Source organism: Hyperolius riggenbachi, chromosome 5 (assembly GCF_040937935.1).
Source record: "Hyperolius riggenbachi isolate aHypRig1 chromosome 5, aHypRig1.pri, whole genome shotgun sequence".
Lineage (NCBI taxonomy): Eukaryota > Metazoa > Chordata > Amphibia > Anura > Hyperoliidae > Hyperolius > Hyperolius riggenbachi.
In genome coordinates, this window is record NC_090650.1 from 391,044,725 (window position 1) to 391,069,864 (window position 25,140).

General features: G+C 41.7%; 1 protein-coding gene across 1 annotated transcript in view; it reads left to right on the forward strand.

Annotated features, from left to right (window-relative positions):
* The window catches only part of GRHL2 (grainyhead like transcription factor 2), a 143,075-nt gene extending 118,489 nt beyond the window's left edge, over window positions 1-24,586 (forward strand). Inside the window, exons 12-16 of the mRNA XM_068237738.1 lie at window positions 6,718-6,749; window positions 8,724-8,815; window positions 10,740-10,825; window positions 15,179-15,243; window positions 17,696-24,586. Coding sequence (XP_068093839.1) covers window positions 6,718-6,749; window positions 8,724-8,815; window positions 10,740-10,825; window positions 15,179-15,243; window positions 17,696-17,813 — 393 coding nt within the window. The 3' untranslated portion in view covers window positions 17,814-24,586. The remainder of the gene's footprint in view (window positions 1-6,717; window positions 6,750-8,723; window positions 8,816-10,739; window positions 10,826-15,178; window positions 15,244-17,695) is intronic.
* Window positions 24,587-25,140: the final 554 nt, after the last annotated feature.

Genomic DNA, 25,140 nt, shown 5'->3' on the forward strand with positions numbered 1-25,140 from the left:
AGTAACTGATATATGCAAAACTGGAAGGAATCATTGTTAGAAGAAAATTGTGAGCTTCGGAGAATAACTGACGGCAAGGTAAGTATGTAATATTCATTTGCAGGTACATCATGTGTTTATTTTAAATAATTTTACTCAGTTCAGGTTCACTTTAAAGTATTGTGCATATCACCATGGCCATAAAAAGAAAAAACCAACAGGCAAATCTGCCTGCTTGCTCCACCAAAAGCTAATGTTTATAAAACGATTTTGAGGATTTTTTATGAGTCTTCCAAAGAGCTCTTTGGCAAAAAAGTGACATTATATCAGTAAAACAGCAGTACTTTCCAGTTTACCGTATTTATAAAAGCACCAATCACTTAACAATATCAGCACTTTCTATATTGCATATGCACCCAGGGCAGCCATCAGGGGGGAGGTGTAATTGACACTACAGTGAGGAGCCCAGGGCTTCTGGGAGCCCTGGGCCCCCCAAAAGCGCTGGAAAGGCCGCATGTGCTGGCTGCGGGCCTGTGGCTCACTAACCAGCACACCGCGTTTCAGCACTATAGGGGCACCTATACCTGGCTAGGGGAGGTAGACGAGCTGAGACAGAAAGGGGCAGGAGGTAACACAGGGGGATAAAATAGGCACAGGGGGAACAGAGGCAGACAAAAGAGGCACAGGGAGAAAAGAGAAGAGACTGGAACATGAGGTCACACAGAGGGACACAAAAGAGACACAAACTGAGGCGAGACAGAGGGGGACAGAAGAGACACAGGAAGAAAAGAGGAGGCAAAAGAGAACGGATAAAGGATAAGATCATACCTACAAGTCCCTTTCTCATTTGTTAACTGGGGACTACCTGTATTTTGCTAGTATTTGGCTCCACCCACAATATGCCATGGTCATGCCCACTTTTTTGCCGCATCACGCTGTGCATGCTCCTTTCATCAGTGTAGGAGCCATGCACATTTTTCACCGCTGCGCACTTTTTGCACAGACATGGGGGTGGGGTAGCTAGTGGGTGGGCACAGCAGCCAGTGGGTAGACCCAGGGAGGAGGGGTGGCCCAGGCCTGATGATGTGTGAGGGGCCCCAAAATTTCTGATGGCAGCCCTGTATGCACCTTTATTAAGAATCTGCAGATTTTCACAGTACCACATATTCTATTTCATGATCAACACTTTTGTGCTGATTGACATATTTACAGTATAGAGTGTTGATCAGCCTGATCGCCTTCTTATAATTGCCAGGTTGCGCTCCGCACTATAGAAGTGGAGAATACTATAAGCTATACTGCAGTTGTGTTTATGACAAACACCTGTCTCTGGGCCCGATCCACTGACTTTTTCTCCTCAGTTTTCTCCTAGTAGATAATGTTTCATCTTCTGTTCAAATTACTTTTCAGCACTTTGCTATTGAAAAAGTGTTAAAAAGTAGGTGAATAACTACTGTCAAAATTATTCTCAGTATTTTCTTGCTTGCTGCTGGCTTAAAAGGCACTTTATTGGGATGAGGTGTATACAGGCCCGGATTTACATCACACGATCCTATAGGCACAGATCTCCTGGCACTCTAGACTTTGCCCTCCATGAACCTACAAAACCCTGCTGAATCGAACCCCAAGTGTGCTAGCTAGCTCAGCTAGTTATAGGTGGCTACAGGTGTCCCTTAGTAGGTAGAGAAAGGTACACTCCCTAAGCATTAAAGTGTACCAGAGCTGAAATAAATAAAATGTTTTATACATACCTGGGGCTTCCTCTGCCTGGATCGCTCCCACACCGCCGTCCTCTGCTGCCCGCAGCTTCGGGAACCGGGTCCCGTCACTTACGTCAGTCAGAGCCAGTCTACGCAGGAGAAGTGCGCCCTCTACGGCTAGCGGCTGCTAGAGAGATACACAAACAGCGCATTTCACTTATGTCAGACTGGCCCCCGACTGAAGGAAGTGACAGGACCCGGTTCGCAAAGCTGTGAGCAGCAGAGGACGGCGGTGTGGGAGCGATCTGAGCGGAGGAAGCACCAGGCATGTGTAAAACTTTTTATTTATCTCAGCTCTGAGTCCCTTTAAGTAGCTAGTAGTGCCCCTAACTAAAGGGATTTTTCCGTGAATAAAAAAAAAAACATGAAAGTTTATGTCTTACCAATAGCAGAAAAATTATACTGCACTCCAATGGAATTCACTCCTTTCAACAGTCAGGGGATCGCAGCAAAAAACAGCAGGTCACTGACTTCACCTTACTTTACCAACAGTCACAATCGATTCACTGCGCTTCCATATCCCTGTAAAATTGATTAAAACACAGTATTGTCTAAAAAGAGGTAGTGCCTCCACCGTATGAGGGATACTGTGTCACTCTCCCTTGCCAGCATATCACAATAATCCAGTGGTCAGCCAAGGAGGACCCTATTGTAAAAAGCAGCTTCCAACTTTAATGTGACACTTATGTAGGATAACAGTGGGTACATGTGCTCCTTACCGCGGATATAATGGAGCCGCACGCCACCACCCTGTCTCTTCTGCTCGTAACTTCGTGACGTCAGCGCGCACACCTCCGACTACGCCCGGCGCGTTTCGTCACTACGCGTGACTCATTCAGGGGCTGAATGAGTCAGCCTGTTATCCTACATAAGTGTCACATTAAAGTTGGATGCTGCTTTTTACAATTGGGTCCTCCTTGGCTGACCACTGGATTATTGTGATATGCTGGCATTCAAGATGCGCTTCTGGTAAGTGCATTCACGAAGGGAGAGTGATGCAGTTTCCCTCATACGGTGGAGGCACTACCCCCAGGAGTGCAGGCACGGGGTGCAAATTGTTGTCTTTTTAGACAATACTGTGCACTATGTGCGTGTTTTAATCAATTTTACAGGGTTATGGAAGCGCAGTGAATCAATTGTGAATGAAAGTTAACTTCAAAATCACACACCATTTTTCATGTAAAAAGCGATATTTATGTTTTTCCATTAATTTGCACTGAAACATTAACCTCATGTCACACACGAAAAAAAAGCAGACCTGCTGCTCGAAAAATTGAAGAACTATGATCACATAGTTCTTCACAGAAAAAAAACTGAAAATGCAGTGCCATTAAAATGCATTAGATGGTGATTTTAGAAAACCATATGGTGCCCCTTCCAGCAGATGGCGCTCAAGCCAACTGCCTCATTTGCCTATACCTTTAAATGTCCATGTCGTACTTCGCTGTCCTGCGGATAGCAGCTCTGTCTGGACCACAACTGATGAATGTTTGCAGAGTGAGAATTAGTGGGAACTGAACCATAACCTTACTCAGGGATCCTCAAAATTAATGGAAATCTAAAGCCTGTCAAAAAAAACAGTTAAGCTTACATGGTGCTTCCTGCAGCCCCCTGCAGTCATCCTGCGCCAACTCCATCCTGGCGAGACCTCCCAGCAGGCAAGTAACCTCCTCAAAGCTGGCCAGCCACACGCCTGCTTTCATGGCAGCGATGTGCGCATGCGCAGTATGGGGGAAATTGCTACTGCGCTTGCCCAGAACACACCCGATGATGGGAACGCCATCAGGATGCGCATGGCTTACGGCCACTCATGCGCAGTAGCCTCCGACTGGTTGCGACCGGCAAGCATTGAGGGGGTCAGCACTGCTGGCTGGAGGATCTTGAAAGGACGGTGTGGGCACAGGATGACTCCAGGGATCTGCAAAAAGCCCCAGGTAACTTCAACTCTTTTTTTTGTAGGCTTAAAGGACATCCCAGGTGACAAGTGACATTATGAGTCAGACATGTGTATGTACAGTGCCAACCACACACATAACTATGCTGTGCTCCTTTTTTATTTTCTCTGCCTGAAAGAAAAATAAATCAGGTATGCAAGTGACAGTTTCTGTCTGGGTTGGACTATAGCGTAACCTCCACTGATGAGGAATTACAGCCATAAAACACTTTCCTGGCAGAAAATGGCTTCTGGGAGCAGGAAAGAGAAAAGAAGGGTCAATAATTCATAGATTTTAGCTCTGGCATACTTCCATGCATGTGTCATTTAGCAGAGACAATGAAACAGTAAAAACTTAAAAAGTAGATTTAAATGTAAAATAAAACTGTGGGATAGCTAAAAATTTAGGAGGAGGAGGATAGATACAATTGTTTAGTTCATTAATTTATTTTTTCCTCGGATGTCCTTTAAGTATCCCTTTAACCTATTTTGGTTCCTGGACGTAGTTTCTACGTCCAGGAACCATGCGCGCTACCGCGCGCTCCCGCGGCCGATCGTGCGCGTGCACGCGCACTCCCTGCCGCGGATTCGGTAGCCACGGAATCAATGTATCGGGCTACGGAGCCCGATCACTGATTCCTCTCCCCCGCTGAAAAAGCGACAGCTTCTCTCGGAAGCTGTGCTTTTTCTGGCTGTCTCCTTCCCGATGCGTCACTCTAAGCGTGTGCTACGCTTAGAGTGACGTCATGTAAACAAACTCATGGCCGCCATCTTGTGGCCAAAAAGTAATACTACACCTGAAAAAAAAAATTAACACACATTTACATTATAAATCTATTGTTTACCTCCCACCCTCCCAAAACTACCCAAATAAAATGTTTACTATAAAAAAAAACCATTACAATAAAAAACAAACAAACATGTAAATATTTACCTAAGGGTCTAAACTTTTTAAATATCAATGTAAAGATGAAATATTTCTATTTTTTTTTTTATTTTAAACTTGTGAATAGTGATAGATGCAAAATGGAAAAAATGCACCTTTATTTCCAAATAAAATATTGTCGCCATACATTGTGATAGGGACATAATTTTAACGGTGTAATAACCGGGACATATGGGCAAATACAATACGTGAGTTTTAATTATGGAGGCATGTATTATTTTAAAACTATAATGGCTGAAAACTGAGCAATAATGAATTTTTCCATTTTTTTCTTATTCTTCCTGTTAAAATGCATTTACAGTAAAGTGGCTCTTAGCAAAATGTACCCCCCCAAAGAAAGCCTAATTGGTGACGGAAAAAACAAGATATAGATCAGTGCATTGTGATAAGTAGTGATAAAGTTATAGGCTAATGAATGGGAGGTGAACATTTCTCACGTGAAAACGACGGAACGCGAATGGGTTAAGGGACATCAAAATAAACCAAGACTATGATTGTATAATCTTGGCTATGCTCTGCTGTCTTTAGGCAGGAGGGGAAAACATAGAAAGATAAAATCTGGAACATCACTCCTGCACTTTATATAAGTAGATTAACCATTTCAGCCCGCGGGGGATTTTTCACCTTAAGGCCCATACACACATCGGATTTCCGTTAACGACGGGTCGTTTGAACGTCCTGTCGTTCAGTCGTTCGCCCGCTAAATCGGGCGTGTGTGCAGACTGTCGTTCGCTTGATAAGAGTGAGTTTAAGCGATCCGCTCGGCGATCCGACGTGTGTATGGGCCTTTATGCATCAGAGCAATTTTCACCTCCCATTCATTCGCTAATAACTTTATCACTACGTAACACAATTTATTGATCTATATCTTGTTTTTTCCGCCACTAATTAGGCTTTCTTTGGGTGGTACATTTTGCTAAGAAATATTTTTTTAGAAATGCATTTTAACAGGATTAATAAGAAAAAAAATGGAAAAAATTCATTATTTCTGAGTTTTTGTCCATCATAGCTTTAAAATAATCCATGCTACCATAATTAAAACCTATGTATTTTATTTGCCCATTTGTCTCGGTTATTATACCATTTAAATGTTGTCCCTACCACAATGTATGGCACCAATATTTTATTTGGAAATAAAGGGGCATTTTTTCCGTTTTGCGTCCATCACTATTTACAAGTTTATAATTTAAAAAATGTTCGTAGTATACCCCCTTCAAATGCATATTTAAAAAGTTCAGACACTTAGGTAACTATTTATGTTTTGTTTTTTTGTTTTTAATTGTAATTTTTTTTTCCCATTAATTTTATTTAGATAATATTTTGGTGTGGGAAATAAACAGTTAATTTTTAATGTTATTATATGTGTAAATTGTAATGTAAAAAATATGTAGATGTAGTTTTACTATTTGGCCACAAGATGGCCAGCTTGAGTTTATTTTTTCTCCTTGTGCTTCTCGATCACTGAAAGCACAAGGGGGATGCGGAAATTTATTTTTTTTTGCAGGACTGGAGCCTCTAGTAAGAGCGCTTCAGTTTTTCTGCTGAGGAGGATCACGTCCAGGCGGCAGAAATGGGATAGGTATAAAAGAAGTATTCATTTTCTGGAGTGAAAAGGTAAACTTTCTTTTGGGAATTTTATAATGGGAGGTTTTTACATCCTCAGTGAGAGTGTTTTGAGTTATAGAATAACATAAAACATGTAGCGAGAATCAATAAACATAATAGAGTAGCGCAGCGCTCTCCCTATAATAACAGGCATTATTACCGTCATTTATAAGCTTCTGTAAGATATTGTCTGCAGAATAATTGTCAGCTGGCGAAACGATCGTTTCTGTGTGACACCCCTCCAATAAGCTGCCCCCCCCTCCCCTCGCCTCTCCTCAATCCGTCTCAATAAAAAGCCATTCTCTGTTATGGCCTAATCCAGTTAGCGAGACGGTGCTGATGATCTAGATGGCGTTTTGTCAATGTTTATCACGTTCTGCCTTAAATCTATATTAGGATAATAGGCTGATCCATCACGGATTAGTCAGTGACAGCGTCTGAAATGTATGATATATGCCTCGTCTCATAACCATTCGCATTTATTTCTCAAACAGGTTTTCTACAACACAGAAGACGAAAACGAAGGGTAAGAAAAGTGACATAAGAGAATACAAATATACAGTATAATTACGGGCGTTGTGTTAAAAAGGAAATGTAACAAATAAGAAATAAAAAAATGTGCTAAAATAAATTGGCCTGGATCACTCGCAAGCCTCTAAAAGGTTAAAGAGCTGAGAAACATGCTCTGTACACAGAAATGAAAAACAATGTACATAAACCTTACATTTCAAAATTAAGTGCTATATAGGTACATAAATGATGGGTGTCAGATATTACTGATCCCTACTCAGTGCCGGATTTAGAGCAAGGCCGCCTAGGCCATGGCCTAGGGCACCACAAGAGCAAGGGCACAAAAGCAGCAGGCTAAACTGGTGCAGCATTTGCAAACTTGCAACTTACTTGCAGATAGATCAGGCTAGTGCCTTACTGCTGTACTCTGCTGCCAGCCACCTGTGCAGCAGCCACCTTTACTCTCTGTGCATGTTTGCATTGTGGCCGGCAGCTATGGACTTGGGCAGCATTGGAGACTGAAAAGAAGAGGAAGCTTCTGCACTGGAAACGAGCGGAGAAATGAGTAACACTGATGACTGCTGCGGTGTAAAGGCCATCTGGCTATCTATACTGAAAAGGAGGGGGGGAGGGATTAAGGGAGTCATCTGGCTACCTATATAGGGAAGGAGGGAGGGGTCATCTGGCTACCTATACTGGGGAGGGGGGTATCGGGCTACCTATACTAGAGGGAAGAGGTCATCTCGCTACCTATACTGAAGGGGGGTGGCTGGTGACAGCGGCCTTGGGCGGTAAAGAGTACAAATCCAGCGCTGTCCCTACTGTTTCCACTGGGTTAATCAGAACCTACCAAAGGATGCTAATGGAAAGTCGACAAGGGAATACCAATCATAAACAGTACAGACAACAACTTGTCAGCTCAAATCCATTTAGTGCGTTTTGTGAACCAGAAGTTCCCTTCATCAGGAGTACAGTTGTTTCATTATCAAGTATAAGGAGAATGTGCTAATGGTCATACTAGCATATAATGGCATCAATTCACTAAGCAGTTTAGACAAGTCTACTGATGGTTTTTAGTCTACCGATGGTTTCGAGTAAATCAGTTGCATCAAAAGGGAATTCACTAATAATTACCAAACGATTTAGACCTGTTTTTAGACCTGGTCTAAAACATTCGGTAATTAGGTTGGTAAAGCAGGAGAAACGATCAAAAGATGCAATTCACCGAGAGTAGCTATGATTGACAGAAATCAGGTGGTCTAATCTCTGTCAGAAAAAGTGGGCGTGGTTACTCCTTGTTTGCCTTTGTGATCTTTTGCATCTTTTGATCATTTCCCCTGCTTTACCGACCTAATTACCGAATGTTTTAGCCCAGGTCTAAAAAAACTGCTCTAAAACATTACACCAAACCATCAGTAGAATAAACACCATCAGTAGACTAGTCTAAACTGCTTAGGGAATTGAGGCCTATATAATATCCATCACAGCAATGTAGAGGCAGAGGCGGGACAAGGTCCTCCAGCACCCAAGGCTGAGACACCAAAGTGCACCCCTCCATCCCTCCCACCCCAGCCGTCACACACTGATTGCTATTAGACTAAGAGGTGCCACAGGGCCCACAACCTCCCCAACACCTTAATCTCTAGTTATCTGGCTTGCAGTCACTGCTATGTATCCCCTTTTCTTATTTCTTTCTGCTTCAAACACAATAGGGAATGACAGCTGAATGAATTGTGCGCCCCCTCCTACACTGCGCCCTGAGGCTGGAGCCTCTCCAGCCTATGCCTCGGCCCGGCCCTGTGTACAGGCACCACATACGGCACATGGCCTAGTGCTGTGATGTGTAGTTTGAGTTAAGCAAGTCTGTCTATCTTTGGTTTCCAAAATCTTAAAAAAATTGTGCAAGTTATAATAATTGTAGTTAAGTTGTGAGAACACAGAACTTCATATCTTGATTTATCTGTAACCAAGCTTTTCCTGTGCTGTACAGGGGCAGTGTGCTGGTAAAGAGGCTACTCCGGCCTCTGGATGAAGAATTTGGGCCACCTGCACCAAAACATATGAAAGAAGCAAGTAAAAAAGGTACACTTTCATCCTTTGGAACCCTTGAAGCTGAATTACTGTCCTAAAAAATAGGAAATAAGTAGCATATGCCATAGAGGGTGATCGAAAGCACTCTATATTGACACAGAGACAATGGGAGCCTAAATGGAGCAGTATATTGTCAAAGATAAATGGTGAGAAGGAAATCAAAATGCTACTCACAAAGGAAGGTTTTAGAAGGGCAACCAACCGCTGTAGGTAGGGCCGGTTCTCTCATGAAGCAGCATGAAACATTTGCATCAGGCGGTAGAGATTACAGGGACAGCATGTTTGTACTGTGTGTTTACAATAATAACAGCATCCAGTCAGAGTAGGAGGAGAAGCGAGAGGAGATCGAGGTGAAGAGGTCATCATTAGGGAAAATCAGCTTGTTGTGCTGTGTGAGGAGTCTGACAGTGAGCGAGGAGGGGGGAGGCAGGAAAGCAGCAGTGTTTCATATGACTTGCACAGCAGAAGGGAGGAAGTGGCTCTGCTGTCCGGACTGAGGAGGAATGGAGTGGCTGAGGGTGAGCAGTTTGTTTGTCACAGACTCACAGCCAGCCAGGGTGCTGTTGTATTGAGTTGCAGCATGTCATGTGGGAACATTAAATGAAGCAGAGTAAATTGTCAGGTGCTGTGCGATCATTCCAAATCGGGGTGGGGGGCACATCCTTACAAGTTTGCCTCAGGCAGCAAAAAGTCTAGAGCCGGCCCTGGCTGTAGGCAGGAGGAGATCTATAAACCCGACTCCTCTCAGGTGTCCAGGCAAGCTGGATGCAGTTGCACTCTTTACAAAAAAAAAAAGAACCAATTGGCGCCAAAAGTGCCTAAGCCACTGAGAGTCGGAGGTGTATCCTTCATAGAGGAGGGTAGAAAGCACAAAAGGGGAAAGAGGCACCCAGGAGTGTAATAAAACTGTATTACAAACAATAAAAAAAAGAAAAAAATGAGGTGGCTTGCCTCAATGACATTCATTAATTAAATCAATTTTAATATGCACTTGGCAATGCGTTTTCTGGGTCTTTGCCCACTTCCTCAGGCCTGAATAAAGTGCCAACAAGCCAAATTGAAGGCACCTCTGAGCACTTTTTGTCACTATATTCTGCCTGAGGAAGGGTTAGAGACCCACAAAACGCATTGCCAGTGCATATTAATTTAATTTATGAATTTGTCATCATTGAGGTAAGCCACTTCATTTTTTTTCTTTTTTCTTTGCATTTAACAAAGTCAAGTAGAAGGCTATTTATGAAAGGTAAATGTCATCATCAGCTGTTCTGTTTAAGTGTAATATATTAAAAAAAGTGAGGTTGCACTCATATTCAGGACACAGGCATAGTTCAGCGGCTGTCAGATGCCACTTATTGCCCCGCCCTCCCTGCACTGCCCTTGGTCAAGCAGTCGTTGTTTCCCCATGAGACTCTCCCCAGTGCTGTTCTAAGTTGCCTCCAAAGACAGTAAGGCCTCACTCACACACGAGGCTGAAGCCAGTGAAATCACTGCTTGTCAGCTGCTCCTGTGCACTGGCTGGGCACTGGCTCGCAGTTGGGGATCTAAACTGCCAAACAAGCGCCTGGGGGACAGAAAAATAATAATTCCGGCCTTGCACCTTCGGGAGTCCTCAGAAGGCTTTGGAAGCACTCTTTGCAAGTACTCAGGACACTAATACTTCTGAAGGCTGCTTGAGGAGAACAGTGTGCCGAGAACTTGTGCTTTCAGCATACTGTGCAGGCAGGCTCTGAAATTTGATTTCCAAGGTATCATTTTTTTGGGTGCCAGAGGACAATTCTGCATAAAGTATAATTTCTTTAAAGAACATTTTCCATTGGGGGCACAATGACAGTAAAGCTGATGTCATAAATCCAATCATATGATCGTTACTTGCAGGAATATCCTCTCATAATCTGCACATTTGTTCTTGCTACAGTTCTCCTTTATGTGAGGAAAGAAACAGATGAAGTATTTGATGCTCTCATGTTAAAGTATCCTACAGTGAAGGGGCTACTGGATGCTGTAAGTACCATAAATTATAAAATATAGAGAATTTCATAAAAGGCTGACCTTTTCCACAGTTCATTGAAAAACGGTGTTTTGATTTATTCACTGACACCTGCAGCAGTTCTCTGGGCAATCAATCATTGGTTTGTTCAGTAAAGGCTGAATATTGCCTTGCGTAATGCAACTGCCTAAAAATAAGCCAACTTGCCTTATGTTTCTCACTTCTGAGTTCTCTGAATCATGTGATATAGAGTAACCAATGAATGACATGGAAAGAGAGTCCCACTCTCTGGGGTTCCCTACTGGCATCAGAAAGCTGGAAGTGCAGCCATAGAGTCAGCTGCTCCTGAACAGAAGTTCCAGTTTTCTGTGGCTGGATAGTGTACTGTTTAAAGTGTACCAGAGATGACGAATATTCACTGTTTTATACATACCTGGGTCTTCCTCCAGCCCCACACACACAGATCGCTTCCACGCTGCGTGCAGCTCCGGTATCGGGTCCTGTTACTTCGGCCAATCGTGGCCAGTCTGCGCAAGAGGAAGTGCGCTCTCTCTACGTATCTCTCCAGCGGCTGCTAGAGAGTTACGCAGAGAGCGCACTTAAATTATGCAGACTGGGCGAAGTAACGGGACCCGATACCGGAGCTGCAGGCAGTGGAGGACAGCAGCGTGGGAGCGATCCATGGGCGTGGGGCTGGAGGAAGCCCCAGGTATGTATAAAACAGTAAGTATTCACCATCTCTGGTTTCCTTTTGACACAGGAGACCATGGTTTGAATCTCGTCTCTTCCTATTCAGTAAGCCAGGACCTATTCAGTGAAGAGACCATGGGCAAGACTCCCTAACACTGCTACTGCTTATAGAGCGTGTCCTAGTGGCTGCAGCTCTGGTGCTTTGAGATCGCCAGGTGAAAACCGTGATATAAATGTTCTGTGTCTTTCTGTTCATTGATTGAGGAAAATCATCATCAGACTAAAGTCAACAGTACCTATAAAGTAAGAAATCAATATAGTGATATTGGTATTGGTTCACAAAAGTTATAAATTATCCTTGGGCCCAATTCACAAACGTACCGTAAGATTGGTGTACACAGGGAGAGCATGGCATTTTTACAGGTACTACTGATGATACCATAGTGCACATTACCCAATTAGTGCAACCTGCGTTACCTAAGTAACAATGCAGGTTACCCTAGCAACACTCGGAGTACTTAGTAATGGTAAAATAACAGTGTGTTGCTTGCGCGCTACGATCTTACCGTCGATCTGTGAATCAGGGCCCTTGGCCCCTATTCAATTAACTTTTCTCTTGAGTTTTCTCCAAGGAGATATTTTCACAACTTATCAATAAAATACAATTTAAGTCACCAGCAAGTGAAAATACTCTAAGTTTAATATTTCTTTTCTCTATTGAACCTTATCTGTCTTAACTCGCATCTCTTATCCGCTTATTTGTTTTCTCATGAAATCTCTCTCTCTGTTTCATCTCATGATTTAACTCTACTCCAGTTAACTTTTCTCCTGAGTTTTCTCACAGGAGAAGTTTTCACCATTCTGAGCTGATGCGGGATTATGCAAGCATTTTAGACAAATCTATGCAGCTTGAAAGTGGACCAATCAGATAAAGCCAAGGTAAGATTTGATTGGTCCATTATCAAGCTGCATAGATGTGCAACTCAATCTCGTTGATCATTCTTAACAAATATTCCGGGAGAATAGCATATCATTTTTCATCTTATCTACAAAATAACTTTTCAGCACCTGACGAATGAAAAAGTACTAAAAAATAGGTTAAGAAGTATTATCAAACCTATTTTGGGTATTTCCTCGGTTGATGGGGTTTAAAGGACTTCCGAGGCCAAAATTAATAAAATCACACTATACCTTTTTTTTTGCAGAATCCACGGAGGACGTCCTGCCCGTCCTCCGCTCCGTGCCTCCATCAATGCAGGTATTTTCGTTCCCCTAGGGCTCGGGCCGACCCCACCGAACGGGTCGCATCGATGCCACCTCTAACATGGCCGCCGCCTTGCTCCGTGGCTGCGCAGTACGCTTTGTCGCTGACGTACGCTTGGGGAGCATGCCGGGACCTAGTACGCGGCGGGAGGCGGGCAATAGGCTGCGCAGTCGCGCTAGCGACAAAGCGTACTGCGCAGCCGCGGAGCAAGGCGGCGGCCATGTTAGAGGTGGCATCGATGCGAACCGTTCGGTGGGGTCGGCCCGAGCCCTAGGGGAACGAAAAGGCCTGCATTGACGGCGGCACGGAGCGGAGGACGAGCAGGACGTCCTCCGTGGATTCTGCAAAAAAAAAGGTATAGTGTGATTTTATTAATTTTGGCCTCGGAAGTCCTTTAAAGGATATTTTATTGATAAGATGCCCTTTTACCCTCTACAATCATCACTAACCTCCCCCTAAGCCCCATACACACGTTCAACAGCGGTATTTTATGCAGCACAATTGTTGAACAACTTTTGTTGTGAAACAACTAAAAATAAGTCTTTTGCTATTGTTCAAACAGACTTCTTATCAGTCTTATCAGCTGTTTGAACAATAAGAAAATACTTTTTTTTAGTTGTTTCAACTCGTTTCACAACAAAAGTCATTTCTACACACCTACCAACTATCTATCCAACTATCTGCCAAACGTGTCTGTTAAGCCAAATACAACTTTTGTTGTAAAACAAGTTGAAACAACTAAATAAAGTATTTAGCTATTGTTCAAACAGCTGATGAGACTGATAAGATGTCAATCCAACTGTTGGATTGACTTCTTCTTATCAGTCTTATCAGCTTTTTGAACAATAGCGAAATATTTTTTTTAGTTGTTTCAACTTGCTTTACAACAAAAGCTGTTTGACAATTGTGCTACATAAAAGACCACTGTGTCCACAATTGTAATGATGATACATATCAGTATCATGAGCTCTCATGAGAGTGTCCTCCAGTTCGGCTGAGATCACAGAGCACGAACAACAGCTTCTTCCCAGTGCATTCCTTTCCCAGTTTACCAAGTGGACTGTGCCTGGCCAATGGATGAACTTGTCCAAGTAAAGTGCTGCATCATGCATACAACATTAGCAAAAAATAAACAGAGGAAAACAGTTTACTGAAACTAGACACACTTCATTTGCTTAGTTTGCAATAAGGTTAATGTCCTACAAGCAGAGGGCAGCAGAGTTCAAAAAAACAAAACAATATAAAATGTTATGAAGGCAATGGATGTAAGTACATCAGACTGGTGATCTGTCTCCAAATCCAGAAGGGTTCTGTATGGCAGCACATACCGTAGTGAGATGAAGTCAGGAGTTGCTGATATTCTGCACCTTCCATGGTCATTGGCCAAAGGTGACCATTAATAATCCAATTTCCTGAACGATCGAGTACCTGATGAGATAATTGCGTTCGATTGGAAACAATTTTTCAGGCCCACCAACAGAGGGAAAAATTACAAATAATCCAAGCACACTAAAAGAATCGTTACGAAGTTCAGATTGATGGAAGGATCAATAGAACGATCTCATTCGTTATCGATCACCACCATTAACGGTACATGTCCTGATCTACAGAACTACAACCTAAATTCAACCATTGAGATTTAGAATTGTTAATGGAGTGTTAGCAGCCAGAAGTCATGGCTAAGTATTTTGGGAAGTGTAGTCCTGTATTCAAAAGGCAACCAGTGCAGGAGCACTGCTGCTAAGATAATGCAGTGAGGTTAGAATGATGATGTCATTAAACAGGAGCTGTCAGCCATACTATCTCAGAAAAAAAAAACATATATAAGTATATAAATACTTGCTCTACTTACATAACATATGTATTGCACTGTCCACGTTTTGATTTTAGTGATTTTTCTACAGTAAAAAAAGAGAAAATCCATATTAGCATTTCCCATTTTAAGTGTGGCTATTTTGAAGCCAATCCTGGTGTCATTTTCTCCCTTACTCTCCTCTGCCTGATTTGCCCACCCTTCACTATAGAAAGTGCATTGTCTCAGCATGAGAAATATTGGCCAATCAGCGAGGAAGAGAGGTGTGGGAGGGGAAAACAGGAGGGAAAGAGGCTTCAGACAATCAATAAGAGTCAGGTAAACTGGGGAATGATCATTTATCAACAAGAGAAGTGATCGTGATTTTAACTTTTGGATTGCCTGATTAGCATCCTTATTACTTGTTTACCAGATAAAAATAAAGAATTGATTTTTTATTTTATACCCAACAGTTACACTTTAAGATAACTACTTTTAGACATAAACAATCTTCATTTTTTTTAAAGTGCTACAAGTGAACATAGGAATGTGTGTGAAGGATTTTCTAGGAGTAAATATTTCCTCTTTAATGATTGCTCTTTTCTGATTCTTGTTTTCCAGATATCTGACAAATATGGTATCCCTGTGGAAAAAATTGTAAAAATTTATAAGAAAAGCAAAAAAGGGTAAGAAAATTAAAGCTCGTTTAACCAAATAATTATGACTAAAGGCAACACATAGTAAAATTTTGCAGTAAAAATATAAATAATATTTTACTTAAAGTGAATGGGAACTGCATTTTAAAAAAAAATGAAGCAAATACTTACCTAAGGAGAGGGAAGGCTCTGGGTCGTATAGAGCCTTCCGACTCCTCTCTCGGTGCTCTCTATCCTGTGCTGGCTCCCGTCCGCCCCCCCCCCCCCCCCCATTTCAGTCCCCCGCCAAAAGGGTATTTGGAGGTCTTCGGGAGCCGTGTCCTCCCGAACACATGCGGCTGCATACTGCACAGGTGTGAGCGTGCAAGAGAGCGTGCTTGCGCAGGCGCAGTACAGGGCCGCCCTTCTTCAGGAACACTCGGGCTCCCTGAAGACTTCTGAAGCCTACTTCGGCCGGGTAAAGCAGTATTTGACTAATTTAGTCAAATACTGCTACCGGGCGAGCCAGCACCGGAACGAGGGGACCAGGAGAGGAGCGGGAAGGCTCTATACGACCCAAAGCCTTCCATCTCCTTGGGTAAGTATTTGTCTCATTTTTTTAAATGCGGTTCCTATTCACTTTAAAAGCTCCTGATCTAACTAGGTATCAGCTCCTGGGCATCCCTATTGGTCTGCAAAGCTTGATAGGTCAAAGGGGAGGAACTTCCTCCTGACACTGGGGAACTTCCCCCTGTTACTCTTTTCATATGATCTGTCAGGGCATAAACCTCAAAGCAAATATAATTTTGCTGTCCAATTTTCAAAAATACCCTCCAATCATACACTTTGACAGCATGCCCTGCTGTATTGCTCAGTTTTACTTGAGGACTACTTTAAACACTAACAGATAAAATGATTCATAAAGAATAAAATATTATTTTGAAATGGAACATGGAAATCAGATTGGCAAACCCTTTCATCATTTTAACAACCTTTCCTGTGTAAGATTTCTCCAGGTCTGACGCTGTTGAGTCTACTGCTGTGAGTCATTCATTCGGGGACACAGAGCCCGGTGGTTTGTCAAACAACAGCTGTATATTTACACTGTAAGGCAGTGTTTTGGTCATATCAGCGCTCAGAGTCTACATAATGAGTCACAGAGCAGAAATATCTCCGTAATAATGCGCCTTTCCTTTGTGTGAATTAAGAGTTCTCTGCTCAAGAACATTTGATCCTTCACAGCTGCGTCACCTCGGCAGATACAGACTTGGTTATGTTTTTATTGTGACCCCTCATTTTTCTGTCTGCTAGAAGAATATTGTTTGCCGCATCCAGAAGCGTTCCGTCCATTGGGCGCGAGGGGGCGTAGCGCTCCGGACGACAGACAGGGAGAGGTATGTCAAAAAGGCCTCCCGCAGAAGGTGGCTCCACCATGAGCAGGAGGGAAAGCATCGCAAGAAGGTGGGGCAGAGGGCACAGCGGTGGGGGGGGGGGGGCAGACTCCCCCTCACCTGGTTCCCCTCTTTCCGCACTCTCCTTCCTCCAGATATCAGATCAGCACAGGCACAGCGGGCGGGGAATGACTCACCTGACTTCCGCGTCCATGCGCTGGAGCGCTGCATCACATGCCACAGGTCTCCGCCTTCAATGCTGCTCGCTGTGCTTCCACTAATCAGGAAGCACGGTCAGTGGCATTGAAGGCGGAGACCTGGGGTATGTGATGCAGCGTTTCAGCTCCTAAAACGCGGCAGTAGACGTCAGGTGAGTCATTTCCTGCATGCTGCGCCTGCCGCTGATCTGAAATCTGGAGGGGGAGAGCAGGGCTGCTGGGATTAGAGATATAATATGCAAGGACTTAAAGAGAACCTGAGACAAGAAGCATCTTAGGTTTCATACTTACCTGGGGCTTCCTTAATCCCCTTGATGGCGCTTGTCTCTCGCTGTTACCCACAATACTGCCTGAAAGCCTGGCCGAGTCGTGTTTCGTTGCGCATGTGCGGCCTGGCCTGATGCCTCCCTGGGCTGGGAGTGCTCTGCACCTTCATAGTAGTACTGCACAAGTGCATAACGCTTGCGGGGAGCCCGTCTGGCGGTGCATGTGCGACGAAGCACAACTGGGCCAGGCTTTCAAGCAGTATTGCGGGTGACAGGAGCCACCTGGGGAGACGGCAAGGGATGAGCACCCTCAAGGGGGCTTAAGGAAGCCCCAGGTTAGTATGGTACCTGAGACGTTTCTCATCTCAGGTACACTTTAATTACCGTTGTATGCAAGGACTTTTTATCTTTTCACACTGTTAGAATTGGTAGGTTGTTGGTAAGTTGGGTGTTCCTATGTCGGGGAATACCTGTACTGTGTTTGCTTCGGGGCTTCTATACTGTAAATTTGGCTACATAAATAGATCCCTTTGATTTGTACTGAAGTTATTGAACATTTTCCAGCATACATTTTGTTGTACGCTATAAATCTGGATACTTCTAATCAATGTTTTTCTTATTTGCACAGGATCTTAGTCAATATGGATGACAACATCATCGAGCACTACTCCAATGAGGATACCTTCATACTGAACGTGGAGAGTATGGTGGAACAAGGCTTTAAGATCACTCTGACGGAGATCTGAGTCATGGCCACAGTGATGCCTGATAGGAGGAGATGTTCGTGTCGGAACAAAGGACGGAACATGAATCACCCAATTATTCTTATCAGAGACATTATCTCAGAACTTGTAATTAGTCTCCTGGACAATTATTGTCCCAGTCATTCCATTTTAAGTACAGCGATGCATCTTAAGACTTTGTCTAATATTTATTTTTTTTATCACTTTGCGATATACGAATAAGCCAACATACTTGATTTTGATTGGGTGAATCAGTTTTATGCACTCCAAGTAGTGATTTTTTTTTAATGGAAAAGTCCACTTTTCCTTTCTTCATCATGAATTTGGTCTGTCAAAGGGAGCTAAGATAGAAAGCATCAGAGGTAAGATAGATCTGGTTGTGGATGGAGCAGAATGGAACAGAGGTGTAGCCTGCATCAGGGGCGTAACTAGGAGGGAGAAGCCCCTCTGACTGAAGGGGGCCGCAGAGGTGTAGGAGGGCCTCAACTACTAACCTTCGCATTCTATGATACTCCAGATCAGGTGTTTTTGTAGCTACACTTGTTACGGGTGTTAAGATCCTGATGGCCACACTTGTTTTATGAGCCTTGTAAGACGGGCCACCAGGCCGTGAGGGTCACCAAGAAGAGGCAATGGAAGGGTTGTGAACATTAAGGAGCCCTGTCAAAGTTAAGGGGCCCCATGATTTGTAGTTATGCCCCTGGCCTGCATTATTGTTTTCATTCTGGTATTTGGAATTTTGAAGCGTATCTGAATTATCATCGAAAGAAAAAAGATTCCTGTAGGTATTTTTGCAAACCTTATCACAGACTCTTCTTTACAGTGGAGGTGAGGAAGGTGGAGACAGGTGAGGAAGATGGCATACGACATCCAGGGCCATATGCAATTCTCTTTTTCACCTGAGTTTTCTCCCAGGAGATAATTTTTCATCTTTGATTTTAAATAACTTTCCAGTACTTTTCAACTAAAAAAGTACCAAAAAGTTGGTAAAAAAAATAACTACTAAAATTATTTTGAGCATATTCTTGCCTTCTGGGGGCTTAAAATGCATTTTATTTACAAGTTTAAAAATATCACCTAGGAGAAAACTCAGGTGAAAAAGTGAATTGCATATGGCCCCCAGAGTGGTAACACGATAAAATCAGGGTTTTTAAATGATACCCGAGGTGACATGTGACATGGGCCCATATGCAATTATCTTTTTCTCCTAAATTTTCTCCTAGGAGATAATTTTTCATCTTCTATTTAAAGTAACTTTTAGGCGTTTTACAATTGAAAAAGTATCCAAAAGTAGGGGGAAAAGTACTAGAAAAATTATTTAGAGTACTTTCTTGTTTGCTGGCGGTTTAAAGGGCATTTTATTAATAAGGTGTAAAAATATCACCTAGGAGAAAACTCAGGAGAAAAAAGGGAATTGCATATGGGCCATGATGAGATAGACATGTATATACATGTCTATCTCATCATGTCACATGTCACCTCGGGTATCATTTAAAAATGCTTATTTTATCATGCTACCACTCTGGGGGCCATATGCAATTCCACTTTTCTCCTACGTTTTCTCCTAGGAGATAATTTTTCATCTTCTATTTTAAATATTTTTCCAGCACTTTTCAACTAAAAAAGTACTGAGAAGTAAGTGCAAAAGTATTGTCAAAATTATTTTGAGTATTTTCTTTCTTGCTGGTGGCTTAAAAGGCATTTTATTGACAAATGTAAAAATATCACTTAGTAGAAAACTCAGGTGAAAAAGAGAATTGCATATGGGCCTGGATGTCTTATGCCTTCTTCCTCACCTGTCTCCACCTTCCTCACCTCCACTGTCATGTATGTACAGTGCCTAGCACACAAATAGCTAGGCTGTGTTCCTTTTTTCCTTTCTCTGTCTGAAAGAGTTAGTGACTACAGTGTGACTCTCACTGATAAGAAATTCCAACTATAAAACACTTTCCTAGCAGAAAATGGCTTCTGGGAGAAGGAAAGAGATAAAAAGGATCAATAATTCATAGATTTTAGCTCTGGCATACTTCAATAAATGTGTCATTGTGTAAAAACAATAAAACAGTTAAAACCTCAAAAGTAGATTTAAACATAAAATAAAACTGTGGAATATCATAAAAAGTTATTTTTAGGAGAAGGAAGATAGATACAATCGTTTATTTCATTCGTTTATTTTCACTTCGGGGGTCCTTTAAGCAGACATTTTGGGAATGCCATCCAGCCAACATCATTGCTGGAGAAATTGAACGGGAAAAAAATGATGATCATTCGGCATGTGTAGAAAATCATTACTGGCTGTGGACTGAAAAACAACGTCATATTTAATAACGTTACCAGCTGGCTTATGTATTAATTATATTTGTTCTTTTTTTACAATGTTTTTAAAACAAAAGTTTAGTTGTCCTTAGAGATTTAAAGACAAACTTTAGTGAAAAGGGGAAAAAAGTAAATCAATACATTGCAAAGTGAGAGGTTAAAAAATAGAAGAGAGATCAAGAAATGATCGATATTCACCATGTGATTTGTTCATGTTGTTTGATCCACAATCAGCCTTCACGTCATCATCTTTACTACTGGCAGACATGAAAAAAACCTGACAGCACCATAACCACACCTCCTAACAATACGATAGGCTAAAAGGTTGTTTTTTTTATAGATATGCATATGCACAGATTGAGATGCTGGTTGCCTGGCAATTGAAAACAGACGTTATTTCACACAATGTGCCACAGTGTGATGTCAGGACATAGGTCCTGACATGACACTATGGGAGGGGTTTCACCACAGTATGAGCCATACAGACGTCCCTGATGATCTATTCGAGAAAAGGTAAAGTTTTCTCATGGGAAAAGGGGGTATCAGCTCTACTGGTTGGGATGAAGTTCAATCCTAGGTTACAGTTCCTCTTTAAAGCTATTATCCACCCCCACCATCATTTCTTTATAAATAAAAACGTTTTAATTTAACATTATACTGAAAATAACTCTTAGGTGTTGAATTAACAAGCTTGAAGAAAAGTGGAGGACCTAAGTGAACTAGCACTTTCCAATGCTTTTAAATGTTCTCCAGATTTAGTAAATGAATCCCTTAGTTTTTAGAACTTAGAAATGTAAACTAATGATTGAAATGGATCCCTGCTGGCCACTCCCATGCAGCTTCTCCTCCCCCTCTTCCTTCCTTAGCAGACAGCTTTGTCACTTGGTACAGCAGTGGTATAGTCCACTTCATGGGGTTGGCTGGACTGACACTGCTGCTCCTCCCTAATGACTGATAGACAATGAATAAGCATGGCTGAAGCAGGGATTGCAGTTGGCATAACCCTCTATGTCATGGAATGCCACACTCCAGTACCGCAGGGGAGGAGAAAGTGGGAGGAGACTGCTTACTGTTCACGGAGTATTTAGATCTTTACATTGAAAAAATGAAGCACTTCTGCAATAAAAGTTCAAGAGCAAAATTTCCTTAAAATGGACAATGAACCTACACTAGGGCTTTAAAAAAGGGCGAGTTTATAATAATAATCAGCTATTTATGTACGTTAAGACAGATCATTATAGCCAGCCTTGGACTAGGGCTACACAAATCTATCGCACGATAACACCAAGACTGCCTTTTCGCTATAAGATCACACTTTGCTTTCTTTAACAGTCACGATTGTACAATTGGCAAAAATCATTACTCTGAACTTCTCCTAGAATATGAATAATCATTCTTAAAGCAGAACTAAAATTCTGCAAATTGTATCTAAAGTCCTATTCTAATTTCCAACTAGCCTGGATTATATTTATTCTTCTACCTAAACTGTTTACACCTTTTAAACCTAAGGAAACCATTTTTAACTGATGTTAATATATATTTCATTTTTCTAAAAATGAGTGAATTGGACATTTTCTCATCAAATTCCATTGTTGCAAAGTGGAAAAAAACCCTGTTGTACAGATTTGTCAATACTAGTCTCCTCCTCAGTGGCATTCATGTCTCCCCTCCCTTTGTCCTATATGGGTCAGACACCCCCATACTCATTGGGGAGGCGTGTCTTCAACCTACAGCACAATCAGACACTTTGCACTGCATTGCCCAGTAATTAAGGGGGCAGGTCTTTTAGAAAAAGATTAGGGGGAGGAGAGTAAAAATAAACCCGCATATCACACCAGTTGGTGGCAGAGGTATTTGTTTTATTTTCATTTTGCAAAAATGTCATGTTGGAGTTATTTCATTTTATTTTTTTATTTTTTTCATTCAATTCATAAATTATTTTTTAAACTAAAATGAAAATATCCCTGACCTTGGCCTTTAGTTTTTCAGATTGGTAGATCATTTTTTTCTGGTTCAAATTCATCAGCTGTCAGTTAATTGATTGGCAGTTCCAAAATCTGAAAAGCCATCCTGCAAACTTAGTTACCTAAAGCTAGTATGACAACCCCCCTCCCCCTCCCCTCCACCTTCGCAGTCATATTATTATCATATGGAATTGCATGGAGCTCTTATCATTACAATAATTATGCAGTATCCTCATGATCTAAACTTTAGTACAGGAAAATATATAAATAGCTAAATGTACTCATTTCATTTTCTAAGGTGGTCAATCATCTCTTCAGAAACCTGAATGTACAAATAAGAAAATATCACATAATAAGTATTTTGTAATTAATCATAAAGTAAGTAGATTTGTTTAACAATGTATAATACGTTTTGTAAAGTGCAATATATTATGTTCATTTGTAATTTTTTGCTTTCCCTGTCTTGCCTTGTTTACTGCCACTGCAGGGATTACTGGAATGTGTGGTTTGTTAGAGAATAATGACATTGAAACTGTTTAAGTTGATCTGATTGGGGATAGCAGTTAACAAAGTGCAGTCCATAGCAGCCAATCAGAAATCATCTCTTAACATCATCTCTTATCATTCTCTGACTCCAGTAATCTGAAGGATGATTGGTTGTTATGGGTAGTGCTGCTTTTTGTTTACCATTACTGTTGTGGTGATAAGTAATCCTGATATTTTTGAAAGTTTATTATTATTATTATTATTATTATTATTATTATTTTTAAGAAAAGCAACATAAGGATGAATAAGAAGGATGCTGACAAACCTCAGGAGGTACATTTTACACACACAGATCGAAATCCTATACAAAGGACTAAAAAATAACTTTTAATAATAAACCTCAGGAGGTACCACAGACCCAGCTTTACTTTTTTGTTCCCAAAGCACCAGTCTCTTTCATTGTTGTATGGGCCAGTGACACCTCAAGAAGTCCCATATTGCTTCAAATTAAACTTAAAAGGAGTGGTGTCCTCACTACGAGTAGCAACGAGTGCATAGCTACAGTGCTGCCCACGGCAGAGGGGGGTTAACTTACCTATGCAGCTGACTACAGCCAATGCGTTCCACTCACTGGCCACATAACTTCACTACTTCCTGCTTTAAACCTGAAAGGAGGAAGTATTGGAGTTACATGGACCGCGAGCGGAATGCTAACTATAGGCGGTGGCATTGGTAAGTTAACCTTAGCGCTATCTAATTTAAATTTCAATTATGAGCAGCTACTTACTCGTTGCTACTCATAGCAAACACCACTACTTTTAAGTCTGCTTATGGACATTCCCCAACCTTGTGGATAACTGAAGATGCCTCAGTGTATCCTGGGAAAAAAACCTCTCTTAATTTCTACCCCAACAAAACAAAAATGTGCCTTCTTATAACAGAAGGTATTTGAATATGCAAATCATCTCTTGTTGTCCCTGAAAGCTAGCCACACCTCCAGATCCGCTGCAATGCAATGATGTGTCAGCTTGTTAATATTACAGAGCAAAACTAATACAGCATGCATACAGACTGTTTCAGATTGGATGATCCTCATCAGCACATGGCATGGATTAAAGAAGGCAAACTTTTGTTTTGCATAGTATTTGACTAAGAGGGCTTTTTGGTCCTTTTTAGCCCCTTACACACTCCTAGGAGTTCTGGTTCACCATGAGCTTGCTGGGCAATCTAATGTCTACCCCAACCTTAGTGAAACAACTGCAGTGCAAATAAATCCATGTAAAGTGATGGCAAGCATGTAAATAGATATTCTGGTAATGAACTGGAAATACTTTTTTTTTTTTTTTTTTTTTAACTGTTACTTTTGTATTTTTGTTTCTAATGTGAATTACTTGGTCAAATGTATAATATTTTTTAAGAATAAATATATTCTTGCTTTTCAAATTGAAAAAATAAACAGAAAAAAAACCTCTATCATCCGTGCTTCCCAGAAAAAAAGCTAGCCTTGTGTATAGGTTGCTAGACATTGTACAATCACCGCTTGTTGCCTCTGACGAACGAGCAGAACTCGAGCCACAGAGACAAGGAATCACGACAGTGTCCAGTCACATGACCACCACGTTATCTAGTGATGGTCATGTCTAGGAGAACTCCTGGAGAAGCATGTGATCAGTTTGGTTAGGTGATAGGTACTGTAAAGTCTCTGATTTGCTAGTCATGATCATGTGCTAAAGCAAGATGTGACCACAGCAAATCAGAGCTTTGAAAATCCATTAGCTGATCAAACAAATCACATGCTTCTCCATGAGTTCTCCTAGACATGACCATCACTAATGTTATCATAACGTTAGACGTATTGTACAATATTTACTTGCAAAATAAACTCGCAGGAGACGCTCCTAAACTGAATAGAAATGGGACAGAAAATCATTATTGCTCTCCAACAACAACCAGCAGCGTGTAATTATAACTCCCACATTTCCGTTAAAATAAAGCTTATTTTTACCTTCATTTGCATTAATGTTCTTTTTTATTGAAGCCATCTTTCATTTCAAACGACATTTAATGGGGTTATCCTGATGTTTATTATTGTAAAGGTGGAAAGTGTACACTAATTATAAATTCATAAATGGCAGCAGATTGGCGTCAGGTCTTAAGATCAGCACTAGCGACTCGTCAAAGCCATGCCCCCCCCCGGGCCCCATCCCCCAACATACACACACTCTACACTGTGGAGAGGGGGGAGGCATGGATGAGTGGGATGCACAGTACAGGAACTATTGTACCATACATTATAGGACCTTGCACTACAGACTGAAATGGGATTTAAGTAATGCAGAGGGCACAGTGTACTCTAGAAGTCACCCCAGGCCTTTGCCTGGAGAGCCCGTGCTCAGAAATGGCCCTGCCTCTGCACAGTACACTCTTTCAACCACTCCACTGGACTTCCTGCAGGAAGTAGAGTGAGGCGCTGCAGACAAGACTGTTTACTATATTCAGAGGTTTACTATATCAGAGTTTACTATAACGAGATTCTAATAAATACAGTATATATATATATATAT